This window comes from Cynoglossus semilaevis, chromosome 19, assembly GCF_000523025.1.
Source record: "Cynoglossus semilaevis isolate Cse_v1.0 chromosome 19, Cse_v1.0, whole genome shotgun sequence".
NCBI classification, from domain to species: Eukaryota; Metazoa; Chordata; class Actinopteri; order Pleuronectiformes; family Cynoglossidae; genus Cynoglossus; species Cynoglossus semilaevis.
The window spans coordinates 17,680,270-17,701,129 of NC_024325.1; the positions used below are offsets into that span (position 1 = coordinate 17,680,270).

Consider the following 20,860-nt stretch of genomic DNA (forward strand, 5'->3'; position numbering starts at 1 on the left):
AAGTGCTGCGGCCGTTGTAATTAACCCGTGTAATTAGGAGTTGTAGTTGAACTGATATGAATCAGTGACACTGAGCCACAGCTGAAGGAAGCAGTGAGTGGAAGAGGAAGAGGAAGTGGTCTCAGACTCAGACCACGACCCCCCCGGGTGGGGGGGGGCACATGGTGATTGATTTATGACGGTGATGATGTCACGCTGTTATTGTCGATCAGTGGTATTATTTTGATAAAGTCCCTTTAATAGGCCGTGTGGACAGGAGAGTGGACCCTGCACCCTCCCCCCCCCACACACACACCCCCTAGGACGACCTTCAGACAGATGTAGTGACTACAGTCGGCAGGAGTAGAACTGTGCCCTGGGGGGGGGGTTTATTGTTGGATACAGTGAAAATAACTGTAATTTCATGGAGCGATCGTCTCCATACGAACACTTACACATGAAACACTGCTGTCTTTATTGTTATTTAAAAAGAGACGACATCGTCTCACACCCCCCCGCCCTCCTCTCCCCCACCCTCCCCTCGCTGCCCCTTCTAACTCCAACTACATCAGAGAGTTGGAGCGGAACACGTCGGACGGAACGTGTGTTTGAAGTAGTCCGTGTCGGAGGAACGTCTTTGTCGGCGTCTTTGTCCCCTCGTCTCCGTTCTCTGGTCATCTTTCGACAAAGGAGGACAAAAGAAAAACTTTTTTCTTTTTCTTCCCTGATCCTCTTCGTTTCTCTCCTCACCTCCTCCTGTGTTCAGTGAATAATAACGGGCTGCCGCTCTGTCATCGACTCTAAGTTGTACATTATTCCCTCAGATTCACGGTGATTCAGTCGTCACACATTCACTCCCTGCTCCTCTCCCTCTGTCCTCTGCTCCGTCTGTCTCCTGTTCTCACTGGCTCAGGTTTTATCTACAGTCACATCCAGTAAACACTTTACAGTCGGATGTAAAACCTGCGTTTTCGCTCATTTAAGCTCCATAATTATGGGACGTGTCGCCGAAATAATTTAGTGACAACGTAACAGGCCCGTAGAGACGTCAGGACGGACATGTCTGGGTGAGGCGGCGTTAACGACACTGTCAGTTGATGGGTGAGAGTGAGGGGTGACAACGCCCCGCCTTAAGGAGCGGCATTGGTCTCGTAGAGTTGGACGAGAGACAACTGTCCCAGGGACAGATGTCGGCGTTTTGTTTTCCACTTCTCAGGGTTTTCCTGTGACTGGTCACATTAGGAATTCACCGCCGTCTTCACTGAGACTAAAAAAACAACAAATCACTGTCGAGAGCTGTCGACATTCAGTGGCTCCTCTGTTGTGTGTGTTTGAAAACTACAGAAAGCATCCAAAGTTAGCGTCGCTGTTCACACCAATCTGTGAGTGTGAATGGTTCCAGTTCTTGAAACTTAGAAAAAAAATGAATGAACAGAACAGATGAGAGAGTTAAAGCCGAGGCTGAAAATGTGCAAAAATATTTGAGAGACACGGAGAGTAAACAGTAATTAACCTTCGTGCTACTGCAGTACAATTTTATTTTATTACAAACTCACGCGGTTCCACTTGAAGTTTGACTAAAACCACGAGAAAGTCACGGACTGTTCCGACACAGACGTCGTCCTTTGTTCATTTGACTAATGGACCGTCGTCTCTCTTTTTTTTTTTCACCTGTCTTTGAGACGTGATTTTTTTTTTTTTTTGGAGGCTTTAAATTCCAGCCGCGGTCGGTGTGTCGTCATGGTGACGCCCTTCTGTGTTTGTTGTTCTCCCTAATTTTATCAGGTTTTTTAACCTAATAGTCGAGTGGTCTGTGTGCGCGGAGAGCAGCGGCAGCTGCAGCTCAGTTAGCAGCGGTCTGAGGCTGTCAGCTGCATGCTGATGTGTCCCTGGGCGGAACAACAACCTGAGGATGCCTAAAATACCTCAGGAGCCTAATGGCAGTAACACAACGTAAATGAGGAGGTGCCGCTTCAGTGAGCTGAAAACTGGGAAGTAACGCCCTGAAGGAGTCGACGGGCGACAGAGTGGAAGGAGAGAAGCCGTAAAAATCTGAATAATAAATGCACCTCATGTTCAATACCCTAATAAAACTAACAACACAAAGTGCAGCTTCTTTTCTTATTCATGAAAATTGCGTTTGCGTTCTGCAGCGTTTCCTCTCAATCTCTCAAACTCGTCGACAAACGCTGGAAAAAAATTTAAAAAACGTACCTGTTTCTGCCAACCGCCACTGACAGCTGCGTCTACAGAACATCCTGTCGCCGTAGTGAGCGCGACAAGGAGCCGCGCACGTTTCTGTCTACATCATAAACAGGAGAGCATCCTGTAAATGTGATGAAAAAAAAAAACAAAAAAGAAAACATAAAGCTCCAATAATAGGCAGGTGGTGAATAAGAAGCAGGTGTTAGATAAAATTCACTCAGCCAGTCTCTGCTCATTGAATGTAATGAGGTTTAAATTACTTTTTTAATTTAATCCTAGAATAACAAGGTGCTTCAGATCCTATGGTTTATTGAAGAGGAGGGAAAAAAAAGACGGAGCCTCAGCAGAGGGCGAGGAGTCGGACTTTATTTTTGTTTTCACCGACTGTGGCTGTTTTATTGATGAGCACAGCTGCGGTGGCTCTGACTGCCACGGACGACCCGCCGGTTCGCCGGAACGTCTACACGATCGGCTTCACACGGCGTCATAGCTGCGAGAGTGGAGATGAAGAGCGGCGCGTTTGTAGTGACGCGATAGAAGTGACAGAGTGTGAAGACGTTACAGGAGTCGACCGGCACGCGCTCGCCTCCTTCTCATCTCACACACATTTTCTCAGCAGAATATTTCCGTTTGTTATCTTGTCAAAAGAAGAAAAAAAACATTTCAAAAGCTCGGTTTAAGAAAAGAAAAACATCAACAGTAAATCTTCCTGTTTTCTGACATCATGAGGAGGAGTTTTTAAATCAGCAAGATGGAGTCGACGCAGGGCTCACTGGGTGAGGGCGGGGTAACAACCACCGCCCCCCCCATTTATGGATCACAAATTAGTCACATTCACATCATAGTAAACAGACGTCGAGTTTCATTAAGAATTTACAAAAAGACATTTGTTAATTTTCAAAAACTGTGAGCAGAAAATACAAAAACATTTGTGTCACAAAAAAAACAAAAATTAAGACGAAATACAACAGGAAGTGAGAGATTTGAAGTTCCGTGTTGACATTTCTCCTCAAGGATGAATTACATAGTTTTTTTGAGTGATTTTCTTTTAAATATAAATGATAATAAATATTAAATTTTCACTCATTAGGCAGATGGCACAATCTTTTATCTGCCACGTTCTTTTTCACGTCTTCTTTACGATTTGAAGCTGTGATTTTGAAGATTCCCTGATGTACTTGAACTCACCCTTCAAATGGGATTTGAACCAGCAAACCTCATGTCACCAACCCTTTTCTGTAATATTTGGCTGCAGCTCTTGACTTAGTGGCAGAAAAAATCATTTTCCACATGTCTTCACTTTTATACTTGCAGTTATACTGTGTGAAGTTCAACGTGTCCTAAAACAGGAAGTGTTCAGAAATGTGCCAGAAAATGAAGAATTTGTTTCGGTTTTTTTATTCACTTTCAAATCTTAGGAGAAGATTTATCTTCTTTTTTTAAAAAAAATCAATCTAACAAACTCCAGTGGAACCTGTCGAGGGAGTTCTTCTTGGACCTTTCAGGTTTCAGAGATCTCCACTTCAAGTCCTAACAAACTGGAGCATCAGGAAGTCTGTTTGAAACATGGTGGAGGTCCGGGTTTTACAGTGTAATAAATGTAACTGTATCTGCCTGTCTAATCATAAATACACAGGCAGCAGCTGCAGAATGGCAGTAATTGAAGCCGTCCATCAACCCTTACATATTAGTCATTTCCTATGAGGGTTAAATTGTTGGGCTCCATTCTGGCCTCCATCACAATTTGCCGTCATGGCAACTGTAAAAATCGTTCAGCATTTCTGCGGTTTCTTTAATGTTAATATAATGAGGAAGACGCAGTTCCATCCACCGTTCCACCGACACAGGCCAATATCAGGCCAATAACACACTCTCACGGCGGAGCGTCCCGCTGATGTGTTTCACTCTCGTTGTCATAATTAGGAGCAATTGTAGAAAAAAGAGCGAGATAAATTATAAAAAATCAGGCGAGGGAGCACCGCTGTGTTCCCTCCACGCTGACGGCCGATGTCTTTCTGTCTGCCTGAAAATTTATTTTCCTTTTCAAGGTGAACCTGCGCCGTCGTCGGGAGAACGAGAACGCGTCTCATTCAGCCACTTATTTTCTAAATAATCAAAAGCGCAGCGTTCAGGAAATGTGATCAAGCTGATGAGTCTTCGCTTTGGTTTAGTGGGTTTCCTGCGTTCAAACCATTTCAGATCCACTGAAGCTCAGGCAGGAAAACTGGATCTGTTTGTGGACGGTGACAGTGTGCAGCCCACAGTGTGCAGCCCACAGTGTGCAGCCCACAGTGTGCAGCCTATACTGACGCAGATGGTAACATTTCAGAGAAGTTGAGCTACAATTTGTTTGTTTTTTTTTAATGTTCGATCCTGAAATCTTGACCAATATCATCCATAGTATTAGTCCTGAGTACCAAAGACTGGGTTGTGACCCTCAGGTGGGTTGCAAGAGATTTTTTTTTGGGTCATTTCGCATCATGTTTACGAAGTTTACGAATAATGTCTCTTGACTTGGGTCGCGAAGTTTTGTAAATTTTAAAATATGGGTCCGAAGACGGTGTTTGCCACTGAAATTACTTCTCTCTGTTCCTCATGATGACTTTTCTGACAGTTTTCGACTTTTTTAAGAATTTACCCAGCAACCACTGCTGGTGCTGCATTTCTTTTCCCTCACGTCTTGTCGTCCTATCTTAGGCCGGCCTTATTTTAAGTGTTGTTGGAGCTTTGGGCCAAATTAAATCAAGGCAGCGTCGGTCCTGGAGGCCATGCCTTCACCAGGATGCAGGCATCATGGGTAATTAATTTGAAAGTGCTATGATTAATCCTGCTACTTTGCACCCCAGGGCGCCACTGGGTGTCTGTAGAAAACACATCACCCTGGTCCACACGTCTGAGACCTAACAGGGCTCATTTCCATTTCCTCCAAACCGCTCCTTACTTCCTGTCAGTCTCAGGAAGTGCAGCATTCGCTGTTGGGGTTTTGTGCAGCACATTTGCACGCCACGCCAGCGTCCCTCTCTCCGTACACGTCCGTGCGGTGAAACGCAGCAGTGATGTGATTATGGAAATGCACAAACAGTTCTATGAGTGTGAAACCGGTTCTGAAGAGCCCGCAGGACGGAATACAAATGCACATCAACGATTGGCCGGACTGATGTTGGAGCAGATATTTACTTTTAATTTATAATAATACCTGTCATCACATATAACAGTGACGTCTGGTGACCACCGTTTTTTTTTATTCTCCCTGTAATGTGTTTCTTTTTATGCGAGGTTTAATAATAAAAGACTGAACTAATAAAACAGACAAGGACGAGACAAGGTTAATAATCACGCAGCCGTCCTTCGCGTTGTGGAGATAGTGTCGCTCCCGTCACGTTCAACAGTCCTCCAGCACGTCAGCTGATTAATGCAGGACTTCCACTGTCGACAGCTCTCACTCAGATATCAGGATATTCACCGCCGCCGCCGCTGAACGATGAACGATGGTCCTCCGTCACAGACCAGGCTGTAAATCAGTCCAACATCTTTACTGCAAATTAAACAGCCGTATGGTTGTGATTGGACAGGAGTGTGTGTGTGTCTGTGTGTGTGTGTGTGTTCTGGTCCAAGTCTTTGTCCTGATTGACTGTCACTGTGGTTGAAGTGGAAAAAGAAAAGCTTTGTTTTTTCCTCTCCACTGATGTCATCAGAGGATTGTTGGATGTTTGTCTTTCACTGAAGGACAGAAGAAGAAGATTAGAGCTGATAACAGAGTTAGCTGCCCGTTCATTAGGGACACCTGTTTAAGGTCAAGAACGACCTGTCTGAATACGAGTGCAGCCGCCGGAATAAAGAAGAAAAAAATTAGCGGAGTGACCTTGAACGTAGCATTGATGTTGTTGTTTCCCACCGAGCTGATCTGAGTGTTTACACAAACGCTGATCTTCGGGGATCTCTCCGGCAGAACCATCTCTGAGGTTTTCAGAGAAGGTCGTTAGAAGAGATAAATATCTGCTTCACCGTAGCTTTAGTAAAAACAGGCGTGAAAACTTCTTTGATGCCAGAGGTTGTTTTATTTTATTTTTTTTCAGCACGTTTTCTGTTTTAATTCTTTGCTGTAAACTCCGGGGACTTGGTCTGAGTCTAGTTTTTTAATTCTTTGCTGTAAACTCCAGGGACTTGGTCTGAGTCTAGGTTCTCAGTCAAGAAGATTCTTGAAGACTTCATCCAAAAGTCTTCCTCAGTTTGGGCTGACATTTACCCTCAGAGGAAATGAAGACCTGAACAGGAAGTGGTTATGACCAACTGAAGGAGGTGACCACGCCCTCGCCCACTGACAGGGTGTTGTGTCCTGGGTCAAGGTGTAGGGGGCAGTATTCAAAGATACTACTACAGTCCCGGATTTGTTGGTCCCGGAGACGGACTATAGAACAGTCCAGAACAGTTGACTCCGCCTTCACCTGATTGGATTGGCTCCAGCTTCACGGACACCAGAGATTCACACCGTGGACCCGTGACATCTGGTCACATGGTTGATGCTGTTTACCATGAGCTCCTGGTCTCAGACAAGGCTGCACTTCTGTCCAACATGGACGTCGGTGGATTGGTCACAGAACCATCGCCGTGGTGGTCGATTCTCGTCCTCCTGTGGTCAGCGCTCCGACCGTCTTGAACACTGCTCCCTCCTCTCCTTATTCTTAAGTCGGCCTCCCCCTCCTTCCCCCCCACCCCCCACCACCACCACCACTGCTTGAGTAATGGCCTGCGTCGACGTCTTGTCAGTGTGAGAGGTGGCGCTGCGCTGGTCGCCCCGTCCTCCTGTTTCCACACGTGTCCTTTCAACCCAGCAGGCGATCCCAGACATCTGATATCTCCATCAGCCTGATGGAGCTGATACAGACGCAGCCTCGCTCTCTCTCTCCTCCTCCCCTCGGCTCCATCCCTTCTCCCCTCTCCTCACCCGGGCCTCTCGTTGTGTCTCTGATTCCGTGCTCCTCCACTCCAGTGTCAATGTATTCCAATTCGTCCTGCCACCATTTCCTCCACTGCCCCCAAAAAAAACCCCTGAACCACTCAGGAGGTGTCAGCACACCTCTGAACTCAGATCAGACACAGCTGGGAATAAGTTCTGCATGGTTGAGCAGAATGAGAGCAGAGCGCTGCTCAGCTCCCGGTCTGAGGACTGACTGCTGTACGCAGATCTGTCGGAGGAGGCGTCAGGAGGAGGGATTAGGGAAAAATTGATTTGGATTTGGAGTTAAAACTGAAAATGTATGTACACTGGGAGAAGGCTGAGTTTTCAGCCATGCAGGTTCTTGATATCTTCCAAATGGATTTCATACTGCCCCCCCGCCCCCGAGGCATTACGCCGTTGTACATTATTTGACAGCTATGGCTGTTTCTGCCATTCATTCTCATTGTGCAGCAGCGGCGGTGGAGTCAGTGCTGGGATCACAGCTGTGACAGCTCACCTCCGTCAGGCTCCGCCTCCTCTGCAGCAGGAGTCTCGCGTGTTAGCGCCCGTGAGTCCGGCCGTGTGTGCTGTGAATCTGTAGCATGTATTTATTCACACAGCCTCCCCGTCTCCCTCTGTGTACCTGCTCCGCCGCCGCTGAGCTGCCTCTTCTCCCCGCTCGCTGTCTCTCTTCCTGTCCCTCCCTCCCTCCCTCCCTCCCTCCCCCATCCCTCTCCAACTCATTTGCTCAGACTCTCTTTCTCAGACGCGCGCGCACACAGACGCACACTCAGAGCGGCACAAACACACACTTATTCTGTGCGTCGCTGGAACAGAGCCTTTTTTGAAGAGCGCCCTTTTTTCTCTCTCTCTCTCTCTGTCTCTCTCTCTCTCTGGCATTGGTTTGACCACACCTCCAAACCAAGGTTATTTTTTATTTCTTTCTTTCTGGCTGGAATCAGGACTGTCCTGGAATTTCATCCTTCAGGGATTCATCATGAGACGACGATCCTGTTTTTTTCATTAGCTTTTTCTTTTTCTTTTTTTTTCTTGCTGCATCAACAACCGTCAACATCCCAGGCGTTTCTGCTCAGGAGCATCACCTGTCCTCCTCCTCCTCCTCCTCAGGAGGCAGCTGTCACGTTAACTGTCCTCGGTCTAAGGGGGGAGAGAGGAGCAAGACCAGAGGATACAGAGGGGGGGGTGTAGAGGGAAAGGAGGAGCAGCAGCAGCAGCAGTGAGGGGGTGCAGCAGCAGCAGTCTGTACTGCATGAGACTGAGCAGGTGGAGCTGGAGATCATACATTCATTAGAAATAGCAGACTGATGTCACGGCCGTGCTTCTGTGCCCACACCACAGATTAACGTTCGCTGGATTTGCTGCGTCTGTGGGAGAGAGCTGCTGAGAATTTATTATTTATTTTTTTTTATTTTTTTTTTCTGGATTTTCTCCTGTACTGCGCTGCTGCAGATACCGCTCTCTCTCTCTCTCTGTCTCTCTCTCTCTCGCGCGCTCCCCCTCCTTCCTATCTCGGTTCTATTCTCTCTCTTGGCTAAAGAGGAACAAAAGCACAGGACTCCGTATCTGCCTCCATCGATTTCCTTCTCCGGTGCATATTTTTATCTCCTTGTCGCCGCTGCTTGATGAAATGATCCAGTTTCCCTCAGAAGCGCGTTCCGAGCGGGGCTGCGGTGGAGGAGCTCTCCTCTCAGTGGGCAGACTCGGCTGTCCTCCGGCTCTACCTGTGGGCGATGGAGACTCTCATCAGAATTCTCCTCACATCAATCTCCGTCCTGACACTTTTCCTGCCTAAATATCACGTTTGGTCGGCGGTGAGCGTCTGAATCCGCCGCCAAGGTTGGTCTGCCGCCGCCGTGGTCGTGGATGTGTTGTCTTCTCCCTACATTTTGGATACACTCTGCCTTCACTTTCTGAAGACTGTGCCCTGGAATGGGTCTAACTGGGCTTTTAACGCCGGATTCTTCTCCGCAGTAGAGATTCCATCCTGACACGATGGTGGACTTCCACAGATAAGTTGGCTGCTGGCTCATTTACATCTGCAGATACTGACTGGATTTGGACTGGGTTTGGTAGAACCCCTGTTTTTTCTCTCCCCCCGTCCAGAGGATATTTCTACACTGTCCAATGACTAATGAGAGAAATCCGAGGGGCTGAGACCGACATGGGCTCAGATTATTACTGAGATGCTCTGCTACCTGCAGCTTGAACTCTCAAAGGCCACAACTCAGCCCGGTTCTCTTGCCTGGGCCCAAACGGATCTAGTCCACATGGGGGGACTCTTTGAAAGCGGCCCAGTCTTTGGGCGGCGGAGGCTCTGGCCACAGTTCAGTCTGGGCATGAGCCTCAGTTACTGCTCCAGACTCTTCTTCTGGTACGCTCTCCTGACCATCCTCCCCATCCAGACTGGAACGGCACGTGTTTCGTCCAGCCTCAGTACCACACACCACGTCCACCATTTCCACAACAAGCACGGGACCGCTCCTATCGCCATCAACAGGATGCCGTTCCTGACCAGAGGAGGCCACGGTAAGAACTTCCTCTGTTTGATCCTTGGCCTCGTCGCTGGGACCAATCCCTTCGACGCTCCTTCGTTGGTCGTTTGTTCGTTTCCTCCAGTCCAACAGCTTGTGTTCTGATGTCATTTCCTGTGTCTGCGTGGCTCCGTTTGTGACATATGGTTGTAAAATGGATCCTTTACCTCCTGTGGTTGTGCTGCAGCATCTGTGCATCATTTATCCTCTTTATCAGCCCATCAGTACCAGGAGTGGTGGCCTCTTTTCTTTCTTTCCCATGGTTCTTTTCAAGAGGCTGCAGCCTCACAACACACATTTGTTACTCCTGCACACACACACATAAATATTTATCGCAAAACCACTTTATTGCGTCCTGCGTAATGCCTTCATCGTGGAGGCACTCGTTGTTGTTGTTGTTTTTTTTGTTTTTATTCTGAAGGTGATTTCTCTCATTGCATGTAAGTGTTTCTGACGGTGATTTCTCTCATTGCATGTAAGTGAGTAAAAGATAACGGCCTCTTTCATCGGTGCTTGAACAATCAGCTCCAGATTTAATGGCTGTATCCTATCTATTGTTATAAAATAAACTGTCAGGAGGAACCGTGATACATGGAGCAGAGCCGTACAAATAGACCGACCGTTCACTTCAGTGGAGGGAGATGAAGTATTGACCTGTTCTCTACAGCTTCCTCCTGATTGGTTAAGCCGTTTAAATTGGCGTCCAGCTGCCTTTACCTTCACCGGTGGAAACTTCTTCTCCAGAACATCACACCTACAGAACGGCCTCAACAAGGGCTGCGACCAAACAGGCCAATGAAGAAGACTTTCATGAGGGAACTGGTCACTGGTACCGATTCCAGGAACCTCCTGTTCTCTGAGGCACGTCTCATTTTTACTGCAGCCTCACAACAACAGCAACAACAACGGCAGAGATTTGCTTGTTATGTTTCCACCCTACCATAATGCAGTGCAGGAGACACAGGCAGATATTGGTCAACAGTGTAGTACTGTAGTACTGTAGTACCGTAGTACTGTCTAATGTACCTTATGTAATCACAGAGTGAAGCCGATGAAACTTTGAAAAGCTAAAGTGGCACAAATGCAAATTTGTGTCAACTTGACTTGAGTTCTGCTCCGTGTACGTACAACACACACTTGAGTCGTAACAAGAGTGTGTGTGTGTGTGTGTGTGTGTGAATCAGCTTTCTTCAAAGACTTCTAGAGGTCCTTGGGCTATGGCTATTTATAGGCCTCCTACCCTGCTGCAATGCCTCACACTCCTCATTCTAAACACACTTTATGTTGCATGTATTGTCTCAGAGTGAAGCCGACCGTGCACTGACAGAAGGAGAGAATTACAGGAGGACGTTCTCAGGTTCTCACCATTTACCACCAAATCACAAACTCTCTCTCTCTCTCTCTCTCTTTCTCTCAGCGATTCATCTGACGGAGAAGAAACAGGTTTTTGACTTTAATCTCATCTGACAGAGAAGAAACAGGTTTTTGACTTTAATCCTGTGATTCTGTACTAGTCTGATCGGTGTCGTATCTGCAGATTCTTGACAGTACGAGTCCTTACTGTGTTCTTGAAGACCGTCTAGACTAGTCAACATTGTCCTGCCCAATAATGTGGCCCACCTTTCTTTTACAATGACACCTAGTGGTCACTAAGTGGAGAAATCAGTGCTTTTTAAAGTCCAGGAAATGTGAACTGTACAACATTCAGAGCTGCCCCCGACCCCCCCTCCCCCCCAGGACTGGACTGAGCTGTGGCCTGGTTTGTGGTTGTCTAAAACCCCACATGTAGGAGAACGTCCTCTGGGCCGGGCACTGGCTCTGCTCTATTTTTATTCTTTCAACAGATGAGTTTCTGCAGAACCTCGTTTCAAAGCCCTGTCTTAATATCCACCCCCCGGCCCCCCCACCAGGACCAAGGTCCCTGTGTACTGTTCTCTGGTCCGGCTCCAACCGCTCTCAGCAGCAGTTTCCTCCTGAGCCTCGTGTTGGTGTAAATACTGTCTGGATGTGGTGCAACAAAGAGCGGAGAAAGCTTTCAGAGCGCTGCCTCAAGTGGAGAAAATGGTTTATTTAGTTCACGTCTGTCATGTCAGATTGGAGCACAGAGCAGGATTTAAAGGGCAACTTAATGGGAGAGATAGAAAAACGAAGCTGTGCAAGAAAAATTAAAAATCTTAAGGTTTTTTTCTTTTTTTCCTGCTCAGTCGACACGGTCGCATTCAGACGGCGTTTGTTTGTTTGTTGGTTTGTTTGTTTGGTTCCTTCTGCTTCAGTCGACAAGCAGAGGCCAAGGCAGAGAGACGGGGGCATCAGGAGGTCTATCAGAGAGAGCTCCATTTCCTTCAGGTCACATATTACATTACCCTCAAGGATGGAGATGGTGAAGCAGGCAGACGGACACACACACACACACGAGTGCGTTTCTATTCCAGTCCAAACGCCTGTAGTAAAATTTTTTAGCCGATATTGTTGAAGCAAATTATCGTCGCTGATGTTTCTGTGAGTGAAAACAAATGTGTTGAATTTGGAGAAACTGAGGCTGAAACTAGTGGACGAGGCCGAGCAGAGTCAACACGGGCTGAAACCAGAAACTAATGCTGCGGGGGAGAGGGGAGGGTGAGGGGGGGCAGACAAGTGAACGCATCACAGCAGGAGAAAAAAAAAAGATTTGGCAGAAATGATGAAGGTGAAGTTACAGAATCAGTCAGGTCTGAGATTTAACCAGAAATTTAAAAATATAAAAACTGAATCAACACAGAGTCACGTGTTCCAGACGACACAGGAAACAAACTTTAACTAACTGAGACACTCACACGTGACACGTGTGAGTGGAAATCATTTGTGTTAAGGTTTAAACTGTTGAAACGACAAATTCACTTCCTTTAAATTTAACACAGATTCTTTCATTTCCTCTTTTTAAACTTAGATACCAAGTACAATCTGATACTTTTATACTATGTAGAAAAAAAATATATATAAGTAGAGAAACAAAACCCAGCGTGGGGCTGTGGGGGGGGGGCACACCCTGAGTGGTGTAATTCCAATATACTGCAATATTATACTTTAAAAAATCAATAAATAAAATCAATCAATCGTCATGATGATTGATTGATTTTTTTTTTCTCCCCAGTGTAGCTGTAGTCCAACTGTGATCCTAGTCTCAGACTCTGTTCCATCTGAACAGCAGGTTATGTCCAAATGTCCAACCCCACACTTGGACATTTGGACATCGCTGTCCCGACAGATCTCAGTTGTCCCCGTTGACGGGGACTGTGATTCGTTTGTAACTGCAGCTGTGAAGTCCAATAAAAATGTTCTTTTTTTGACAGATTCTAAAACAGAATTTAGAATCTGAATGAGGAGTGGTGTGTGTGTGTGTGAGGGTGTGTGTGTGTGTGCGCCTGCAGCAGAGGGAGTCAATCTGAGGAAGAAAAATAAAGAGCAGAATTAGACCGTGGCCTGCAGTGACGGGGGTTCTGTTGTATTCTCATTAGGAAAAACTCGGTGCATCATTAAGTGTCCTTAAGGTTTTCTGCTCGGCGCTCACCGTCCCTGAGCTGCCGACTCATAATTTGATTTGGCACAATTAATGTGGTCCCAGAGACGAGGAGAGTGGGAGAATAAACACCGTGGAACCGTCCAATCGTTAGATCGCTCCAAGACTTCCTGCTTTTAGCAAACGTCTGTGTTAGCCACGCGAAATAGAAACTAGTAAAACTAGTATCACCAAATAAAACCACCATTTTCAGGAGACTGGGTGTGAGCAGCAGCACCTCCTAGTGTTGTTCAGGGTTCGATGCCGACTCTGAGTCTGAGTTCAGGAGCTGCTCCATCGGACAGTGGACACAGGAAGTTGGTGACGTTGATGCTAAAGGTGTTGCTACAGCTCAGAGTTCCTGCAGCTGGAACTGTTTACAGACCAATGACACAAAAGAACTGTTTCTGTTTGATTTGTTTTGATATCTCTGAACTTAACGAGACTCATGGTCTGGGTTCCTCTCTGCCAAGCAGAAGGTCATGGGTTCAATTCCACCTGCTCCCCTGTCTCCCACTTCTAAGGGCATCTGGTCTGACATTTGCCACTGACTCTGTCACTTGATGAAAGGGGCAGGTCAAAGGTCATCGTTTTTACTCTCTGTCGACTCCTGTGACGCCAGTTTCAACAACTGAGTTTGTTGTTTTTTAATCTGAGCATCAAACCCTCCGTTTGGATCTGACCTTTTGTCTTAGATTATTTTCAATATGGCCGCTCCATCAAACGTCATCGAGGCGATTGATTTGGTTGCTAAGTCTGTCACTTTCTGACTTTCTAACTCCTAAACTCTGGCAATCCGACGTCTGCGGTGTCAGGATCCACAGTTCAAGTCACTGAGCTGTGGGTAATAGACAACAGTCAGACGACCAATCACAGCCCAAAGCCTTCACAACTGGGACTTTGCATTTCTTTGCAGACCCTCACACCTTTACATCTACGATCAGTCAACGTCATTTCTCCCAGAAAATGGCTGCTGTTCTTCTCTCCGCACAGTTATTGCCGACTTCTGTCACTCTGCCCCCTCCTGGAGCTGGCAGCTCATTTAGTAATGTTTACTGCGAAGATCCTGCTCCAAATGCAGCACATACTGTACACTGAGCCACTGGGAATACTCATCATCATCATCATCATCACCAAGAGTCTGAAATGTTGAGCATGACTAATTCAACGTTCCACTACTCACTTATAAGGTCGTCGTTGATAATCGGTGCCATCGAGATGATTCATGGTTATTTTTGGAGAGTCTTTCGAAAGTCGGGATAAATTCAGTCGTGAAAAATAATGTAACTCATCCTCTTGGCAGCGCTGCGCTAGGTCTAAGTCCAAGGTTTTTTTTTGGTTTTTCTCAGTAGCAGCAAATTGAAGAAAAGGCTTTTTTTAAAGTTGCTGCCTCTGATTGTTGCTATTTTCTGTGTGTGTGTGGATGAAGGATGGTGTGTTTGAGTGAAAAAGTCTGCACAAACAAGACAAACTGTTTTAGTCATTGTGCAAAGTATCCATTAAACACTGACAGCCAATCAGTCAGCTCGACAGCCTCAGTGTCACCGTCGTGTCGTCTGTTAAAAAAACAACACAACCGTATGATGGATGTACGCGGCGTCGCGGCAACAACGGAGCTCGGCGCTGGTGTCTGTCACTGACACTTTTATATTTTTTATTCAGGAGTCGAGAAAATGTAATTAATATTTACGTCGACGGTGATGATCCTGAAGAGAAGAATAAAAACAGTGATATTGTTGATAATGAAGTCCTGCATGTTCTCTGCATGGTTCTGGTTCCACTGGACGGGTGACAGGAAGGATGGTGGGGGGGGGTTGGATTGGTTGGATGTAGACTGTGGATGGAATAATTAGAATAAACCTTTAATTTCAAAGTTAATTTTTACACATTGGATGTATGAAACTGAAACTGAAATTAAATCGTCTTAAACCAAATCTAAAGATTGGACAAAGGCGTAAAGGTTTCTGCTTCGCTTTGTTCCAAACACAGATGGAAGTACAGGGCTTCACAGGTAGGGGGAGCTCTGTAATGTAGTCAGCAGGCGATAATGTTACGTTAACAGTGGGATTCTCAGAAAGAAAAAAAGTTTTTTTTGTCCAAGTATGAGCTACAGGAACAAATTTATTTAGCTGAGATTTGTACGAAAAAAGTTTTTTGTGTCCAAGTATGAGCTACAGCAACAAATTTATTTAGCTGAGATTTGTACTTTTATCAGACATGAACCACGGGTTGAACAACCTCAGCGTCCACCGACATCTTCTCCTGGTATCTGTTGGATGTTGGTGTGTGTGTGTGTCAGTGTGAAGACAGACTCTTTACAGCAGCTGGGACTGTCCTACATAGAGCCAGACCTTGGACGTGTCCCACAGTGTCGGATCATCTCGCTGCGTCATCATCCGACACCACGGCTAACTGGGCCAGAGATGTCAGTACGCCCCCTGCAGTAACACTCCGTCAGTTCGACAACCTGAGCCGGCTGCAGCCCTCGGAGGAGGTGCAGTTCTTCAACAGACGGAGGGTTGTGGGGTCAATTCCAGACTTTGGAGTCCACGTGCTGCTGCCCGCCCCCCGCCCCCCCGGCAGCCACGATGTTAGGAACAAAACGACAAAACCAGAACTTTTAAGAAGTCAAGGTGGTTGTTGGACCGTGGACATCTGTGGAGGGAGAACGGCAGCAGCAGAGTGGGGGTTAATTATGTTTTTAATTACATTTTAAAATATTGCTCAACGGCATAATGAGACCCATTAATACGCTGACTCAGCACCAGATCTCTAACCACACACTCCCTCTACTCCAACCCTGTACTGATGATTAGTCTGCGGTCCGGAGTTGATCCCACAACCCTCCTCCTGTGGCTGCTGATTTGGTAAAAATGGGTTGGAAGAACGAACCTGGAATATCGTATTCCACCTTCCGTGTCCTGGAACGACCAGGAGATTGGAGTTGAATTGTGGGAATTCTGTCTTTGTGGGAACGTCTGACACAATCACGGAGTGTAATCCGTCATCCTCTCAGTTGGTGGGCGTGTGTCCGTGTCGTAGATTAGCATTAGCTCGCCTCAGTTGTTGGTGTTTGTGGCTCCACCTGTGTAATACTCGTGAACTGCAGTGATGTGATGCTGCCAAGGTTCCCGTCTGATAATTATCTGCATTTTGGAGTATAGCGTTTCCGATGGGGGTGAGGTGGGGGGGTGTTGTTTTATGCACGGATGGAGTGAACAGCCGTGAGGGGGGGAGGAACGGCACTCCCTGGAGGACGGTCTGCAGAACGGCAGGCTCTATTAGGACTGAGATCTTCATGAAGATAATCGCAACACGCCTGATTAACGACACGCTTTGTTTGATTTAGGTCAAGTACACAACGAGGGGGAGGGAGAGGGGAGGGCAGGGGAGGGGGAGGGCAGGGAGGTGTGATGAAATGGGTTTGATGGTACAGTGTGACTAATGCACATCCTACAGCTGGGCTGGGCAGTAGTACTGTAGTAGTATTTGATGGTTGGTGAATAATACTGCATCGATGCAGTGTCAGTCTGGACCAGTGTCTGTCTGGACCAGTGACAGATCAGTCTTTATTCAGTCCTTATATCGTCCTTTTCGTCAAACCCTGGTGCGTCTCTGTGAAGACACGTGACTAACATCAGGATAACTCGTCTTCTAAAAATAATCACACATTTCTGGTTTTATATCGTGAGTCCTTTTCGTCAAACCCTGGTGCGTCTCTGTGAAGACACGTGACTAACATCAGGATAACTCGTCTTCTAAAAATAATCACACATTTCTGGTGTGAAAATGTAAATAAGTTACGTGTAAAGTGCTGTGCAGAATGTTCCAGAATCAGACGTGAGAAATTCAAATTGGGGAGAAGGTTTAAAACTGTCGAGGACGAGGAACGTACGCAGAACCTTCAGTTCAACGAACTGGGAATTAATGAGAAAAAAATCAATAACTGATCAATGACTGAGGAGATTGATACAGGATCAGTATGGATATTATTTTCTTACGCTCCTGGTTTAACCTCTTCTTTTTTTTTCTACTCGTCACCTTTCGTTTCGTCCACAGTCTGATCCCACTTCCTTGCTAGCATCCGATGTTTCCGATGTTCGGCTGCAGCGCTCACTGCTCTGAATGTCAGGCACGTAAACACTTTAAAAACACCTGAAAGTGGTTACAGCGTGTTCATTAGCTGCCGGCTCTCCTGAGTATCCTTTAAATTAGTATTCATGGATATATTGCACAGTGAAATATGTCCTTGTGTGCGTGCTCCTGCAAGAACAAATAAGCTATAAGATATATACTGTAGCTAATAAATCCTGAAGGCCCGCGTGGTACACAACATTAGGATGCAGCACAGACGCCTCTCCACTGATACCAGCCGCAGAATAAAGTTTAATGAAATTAGACTTTGGAACATTTTACATTGCCTGGCGTTATTGGATGCAGGTGTGCAGTCGGTTCATGTGGCCTCAGCACCACCCCCTCCAGGTCAGGGCTAAAAACAGCTGCAGCCCCTGAACGTCAGCGGAAACTGTTCAGCCTGGTGGAGAGTTCTGGGAATAAAGGGTTTCCTCCTGGGGGATCAACAGAGTCATTCTGGTCCTGGTTCTGGTTCTGGTTTTTCTGCAGCAACCCTCAGATGACTTGATGCAGAAACGGCAGTTACAAAATCAACCACTAGTTGTCATTGTGATGTAATCTTTTCTGGTTTTGCCTCAAGTTGTTTTATGATCTGTCAGTGGCGAGAGCCAATCAGATCAGCATGTTTGTTCGCTGATCCAATCACAATGTTCGTCCGTAGTAGAATGAACAGAGTTTATTTATTATTATTTATTATTTGGTGTATTTGTATAAATATACATATATATATTTATACGTGTTAGTTGTGTATGTATATCTATATTACTAATAATAATTCATCCATGAAGATGCACTTTGTTTCCATTTACATGTGATGTTCGTATAAATGTAACCATCAGACAGACCTGATGGAGGATGGAGGCTGGAGGTGAGGACCAATCAGAGATCTGATCAGGCTGGAGGTGAGGACCAATCAGAGATGAGTGTTGTGTAGCCGACACCACAGAATCACTGGTCAGAACCAGAAGTGAGGCCTCCTTAAAACCAGCTCTCAGTTGTTTCCTGTTCTCAGTGTTAAGTGAGGGGGAACGGTCCAAGCAGCCGTTAGTTCCTGTCGACTGTTTGAGGAGCCATTAGAACCTGGCCCTGAAAGTACTTAAGTGTAGAGACGGAGGGTACAATTTTGGTTTAAGTGCCTCTCCTCGGAAATCTGAGCAGGAACAGTAAGAGAGCGGAGACCACATCAGTGGAGAGGAGACGAGGAGAGGAGCAGAATGTCAACGTTCTGTTAAGGTTCTGATGGAACCAGAACCACTGCTTCACACTGTACATAAGTAAATAACACAAGTCATTATTGTTTGCTCTCTCCCTCCTCCTGGACGAGTCATTAATCTGTTAATTCATTAAGTCTAAAATGAGTCTGAAAGAGGAAAGAAGTCACAGCAGTGGCCTTTGTTTGTCTGTGTCAGTTTAGAAATGATAAATCAACACCACCGTCTGCAGCTCATCTGTCATTGGACAGGTGAATTCTGGGTAAAAAAATAAAATATGTATTTATATATCCTTTACATTAAAAAGGGTATTTTGAGCCGTAGAACTTGACAGTGTGTTTAATTGGACATTTAGAGGTAATTCAGAGGTAATAGTGTAATAGCCCGGTGTCTGTTTTGACAGTGGGTATAAATGGAATCATTGATTAAACACTGTAATCAGATTGATGAGTTTCTGCTCGCTCACCGGCCGTGGGAACAAATCAATGACTTTCACTGCCATAAAGGAAGAAAGAAAAAAAAAATCTGTTTTTAAATCTCACTAAAAGGTAAACTTCAAAAGTTGTTGTTTATTGATCCAGACTGAGACCATGTGTGAGGTATCGCTCCAGTCGGCTGTGACCAGGCAGAGTTACCGTCTAGTCTTGGTCCAGACTTGGAAATTCCCGACTTCTAAAACAGAAAGTTTCCATTTTAATGTTTGTTTTTTCTTTTTATTTCTCTGTTCACAGCTGGCACCACGTATATCTTTGGGAAAGGGGGCGCTCTCATCACTTTTACCTGGGCCCCCAATGAGCGGCCGAGCACCCGGGCCGACCGGTTAGCCGTGGGCTTCAGCACCCTGCAGAAGGACGCCATCTTGGTGCGGGTGGAGAGCACGCACGGTCTGGGAGACTACCTCCAGCTGCACATAGTAAGAACGACCTCTTCTTCCCTCCTGTCACGACGGAGCGCTGAGCAAAAAGACGAGGAAGTCAGGGCACAGAAAAATAAAAATAAAAAATATATATATATTTCAGGTTAGTTAAGTTGGTGAAAATTTTAAACATGTAAATAAATAAAAACACCAGCAAATGTAACATATTATAACTTAGCAGCGTTAAAAGTATCTGATAGTTTTGTAAGTTTTTTAAAAAAGAAGATAAATAGAAAAAAAAAGAGACTAAAATCATCTGAGATTTTTTTTATTCTCCTCTAGTTACTCTCTCAATTATCAAAACATCCATAAAGACAGATTCTCTATTTTTTTATCAGTAATAGAGCCTACCTGCCAAAGGTGGCGCTACAGGGACATGTTCTGAATCACAGCGTTAATGTACTGAGAGTGTTGGATTAAATCTCTGAGGAGAGAGGATTCATGTTCTCATCACTGCAGAGATCCAGTGAGTCCTGGGTTCAACTCCCACAGGAACCACATACTTATCACCTCCAGGGGGCAGCCTGTTGCAGCAGATCTGATTAGTTAACACAGGAATTTAACGAATGTGGGGAAAAAACATAGTTTAAATGATTCATTATTATGAATATTATGATCAGAGCTGAGGTTCTCTGTGTCAGAGAACGTTCTTGTAGACGTTCCACGTCTGGACTCCAGTTACAAACAGTCATTTACTGCCACTAATGAACCAATCAGAGAAACCGAAGAACAGACAGAGATATTTACTGGTGTGTGAGTTGATCAGACGGCAGCAGTTCTGGAGGGAAATCAGCCACGTCCACAGTGTAGCCAGAGGACAGATGTGTTGTGGAGAAGAAGCCGAGGGCTGGGGTGGTGAGGAGGGGGAGAGGGCTGAGGGGGAGAAGGCTGGGGAGGGGGGGGTGAGATCTGTCCAATGTCTGTGAGCAGGATATCATCATTAATTTTACATCTGTCGTCAGAAAAAAAGTCACAAATTGAATTAGAGGCTAATTAGCACAACGATGGAGGAATCCCAAAATAATCATCTTTAATTAGTGACGCTGGTCAAAGAACAACACGAACCACAAGACTGTTGTCTAACCAGTCTGTGACAGTCTACACCAGTCTGGGACAGACACTATGTCAGTCTGTACCACGACCGTCTGTACCAAAACAGTCTGTACCAGGTCGGTCTGTACTATGACTGTCTGTACCAGGTCGGTCTGTACCACATCAGTCTGTACCAGGTCAGTCTGTACCATGACTGTCTGTACCATGACTGTCTGTACCAGGTCAGTCAGACTACGGTGCAGCTGCAGGTCTTGTTGCTCTGACCTCGATGTCTGGTTGTTGACGTTCATAGTTTTAATGTGAGCTCCATCAGACTCCAACATGAACAGTCTAAGT

The 20,860-nt window shown here is 45.9% G+C and overlaps 1 protein-coding gene across 1 annotated transcript in view; it reads left to right on the plus strand.

Moving 5' to 3' along the window:
- nrxn2a (neurexin 2a) overlaps positions 1-20,860 on the plus strand; it is a 121,793-nt gene that overhangs the window by 86,555 nt on the left and 14,378 nt on the right. The window contains exon 13 of the mRNA XM_025065880.1: positions 19,287-19,468. Coding sequence (XP_024921648.1) covers positions 19,287-19,468 — 182 coding nt within the window. The remainder of the gene's footprint in view (positions 1-19,286; positions 19,469-20,860) is intronic.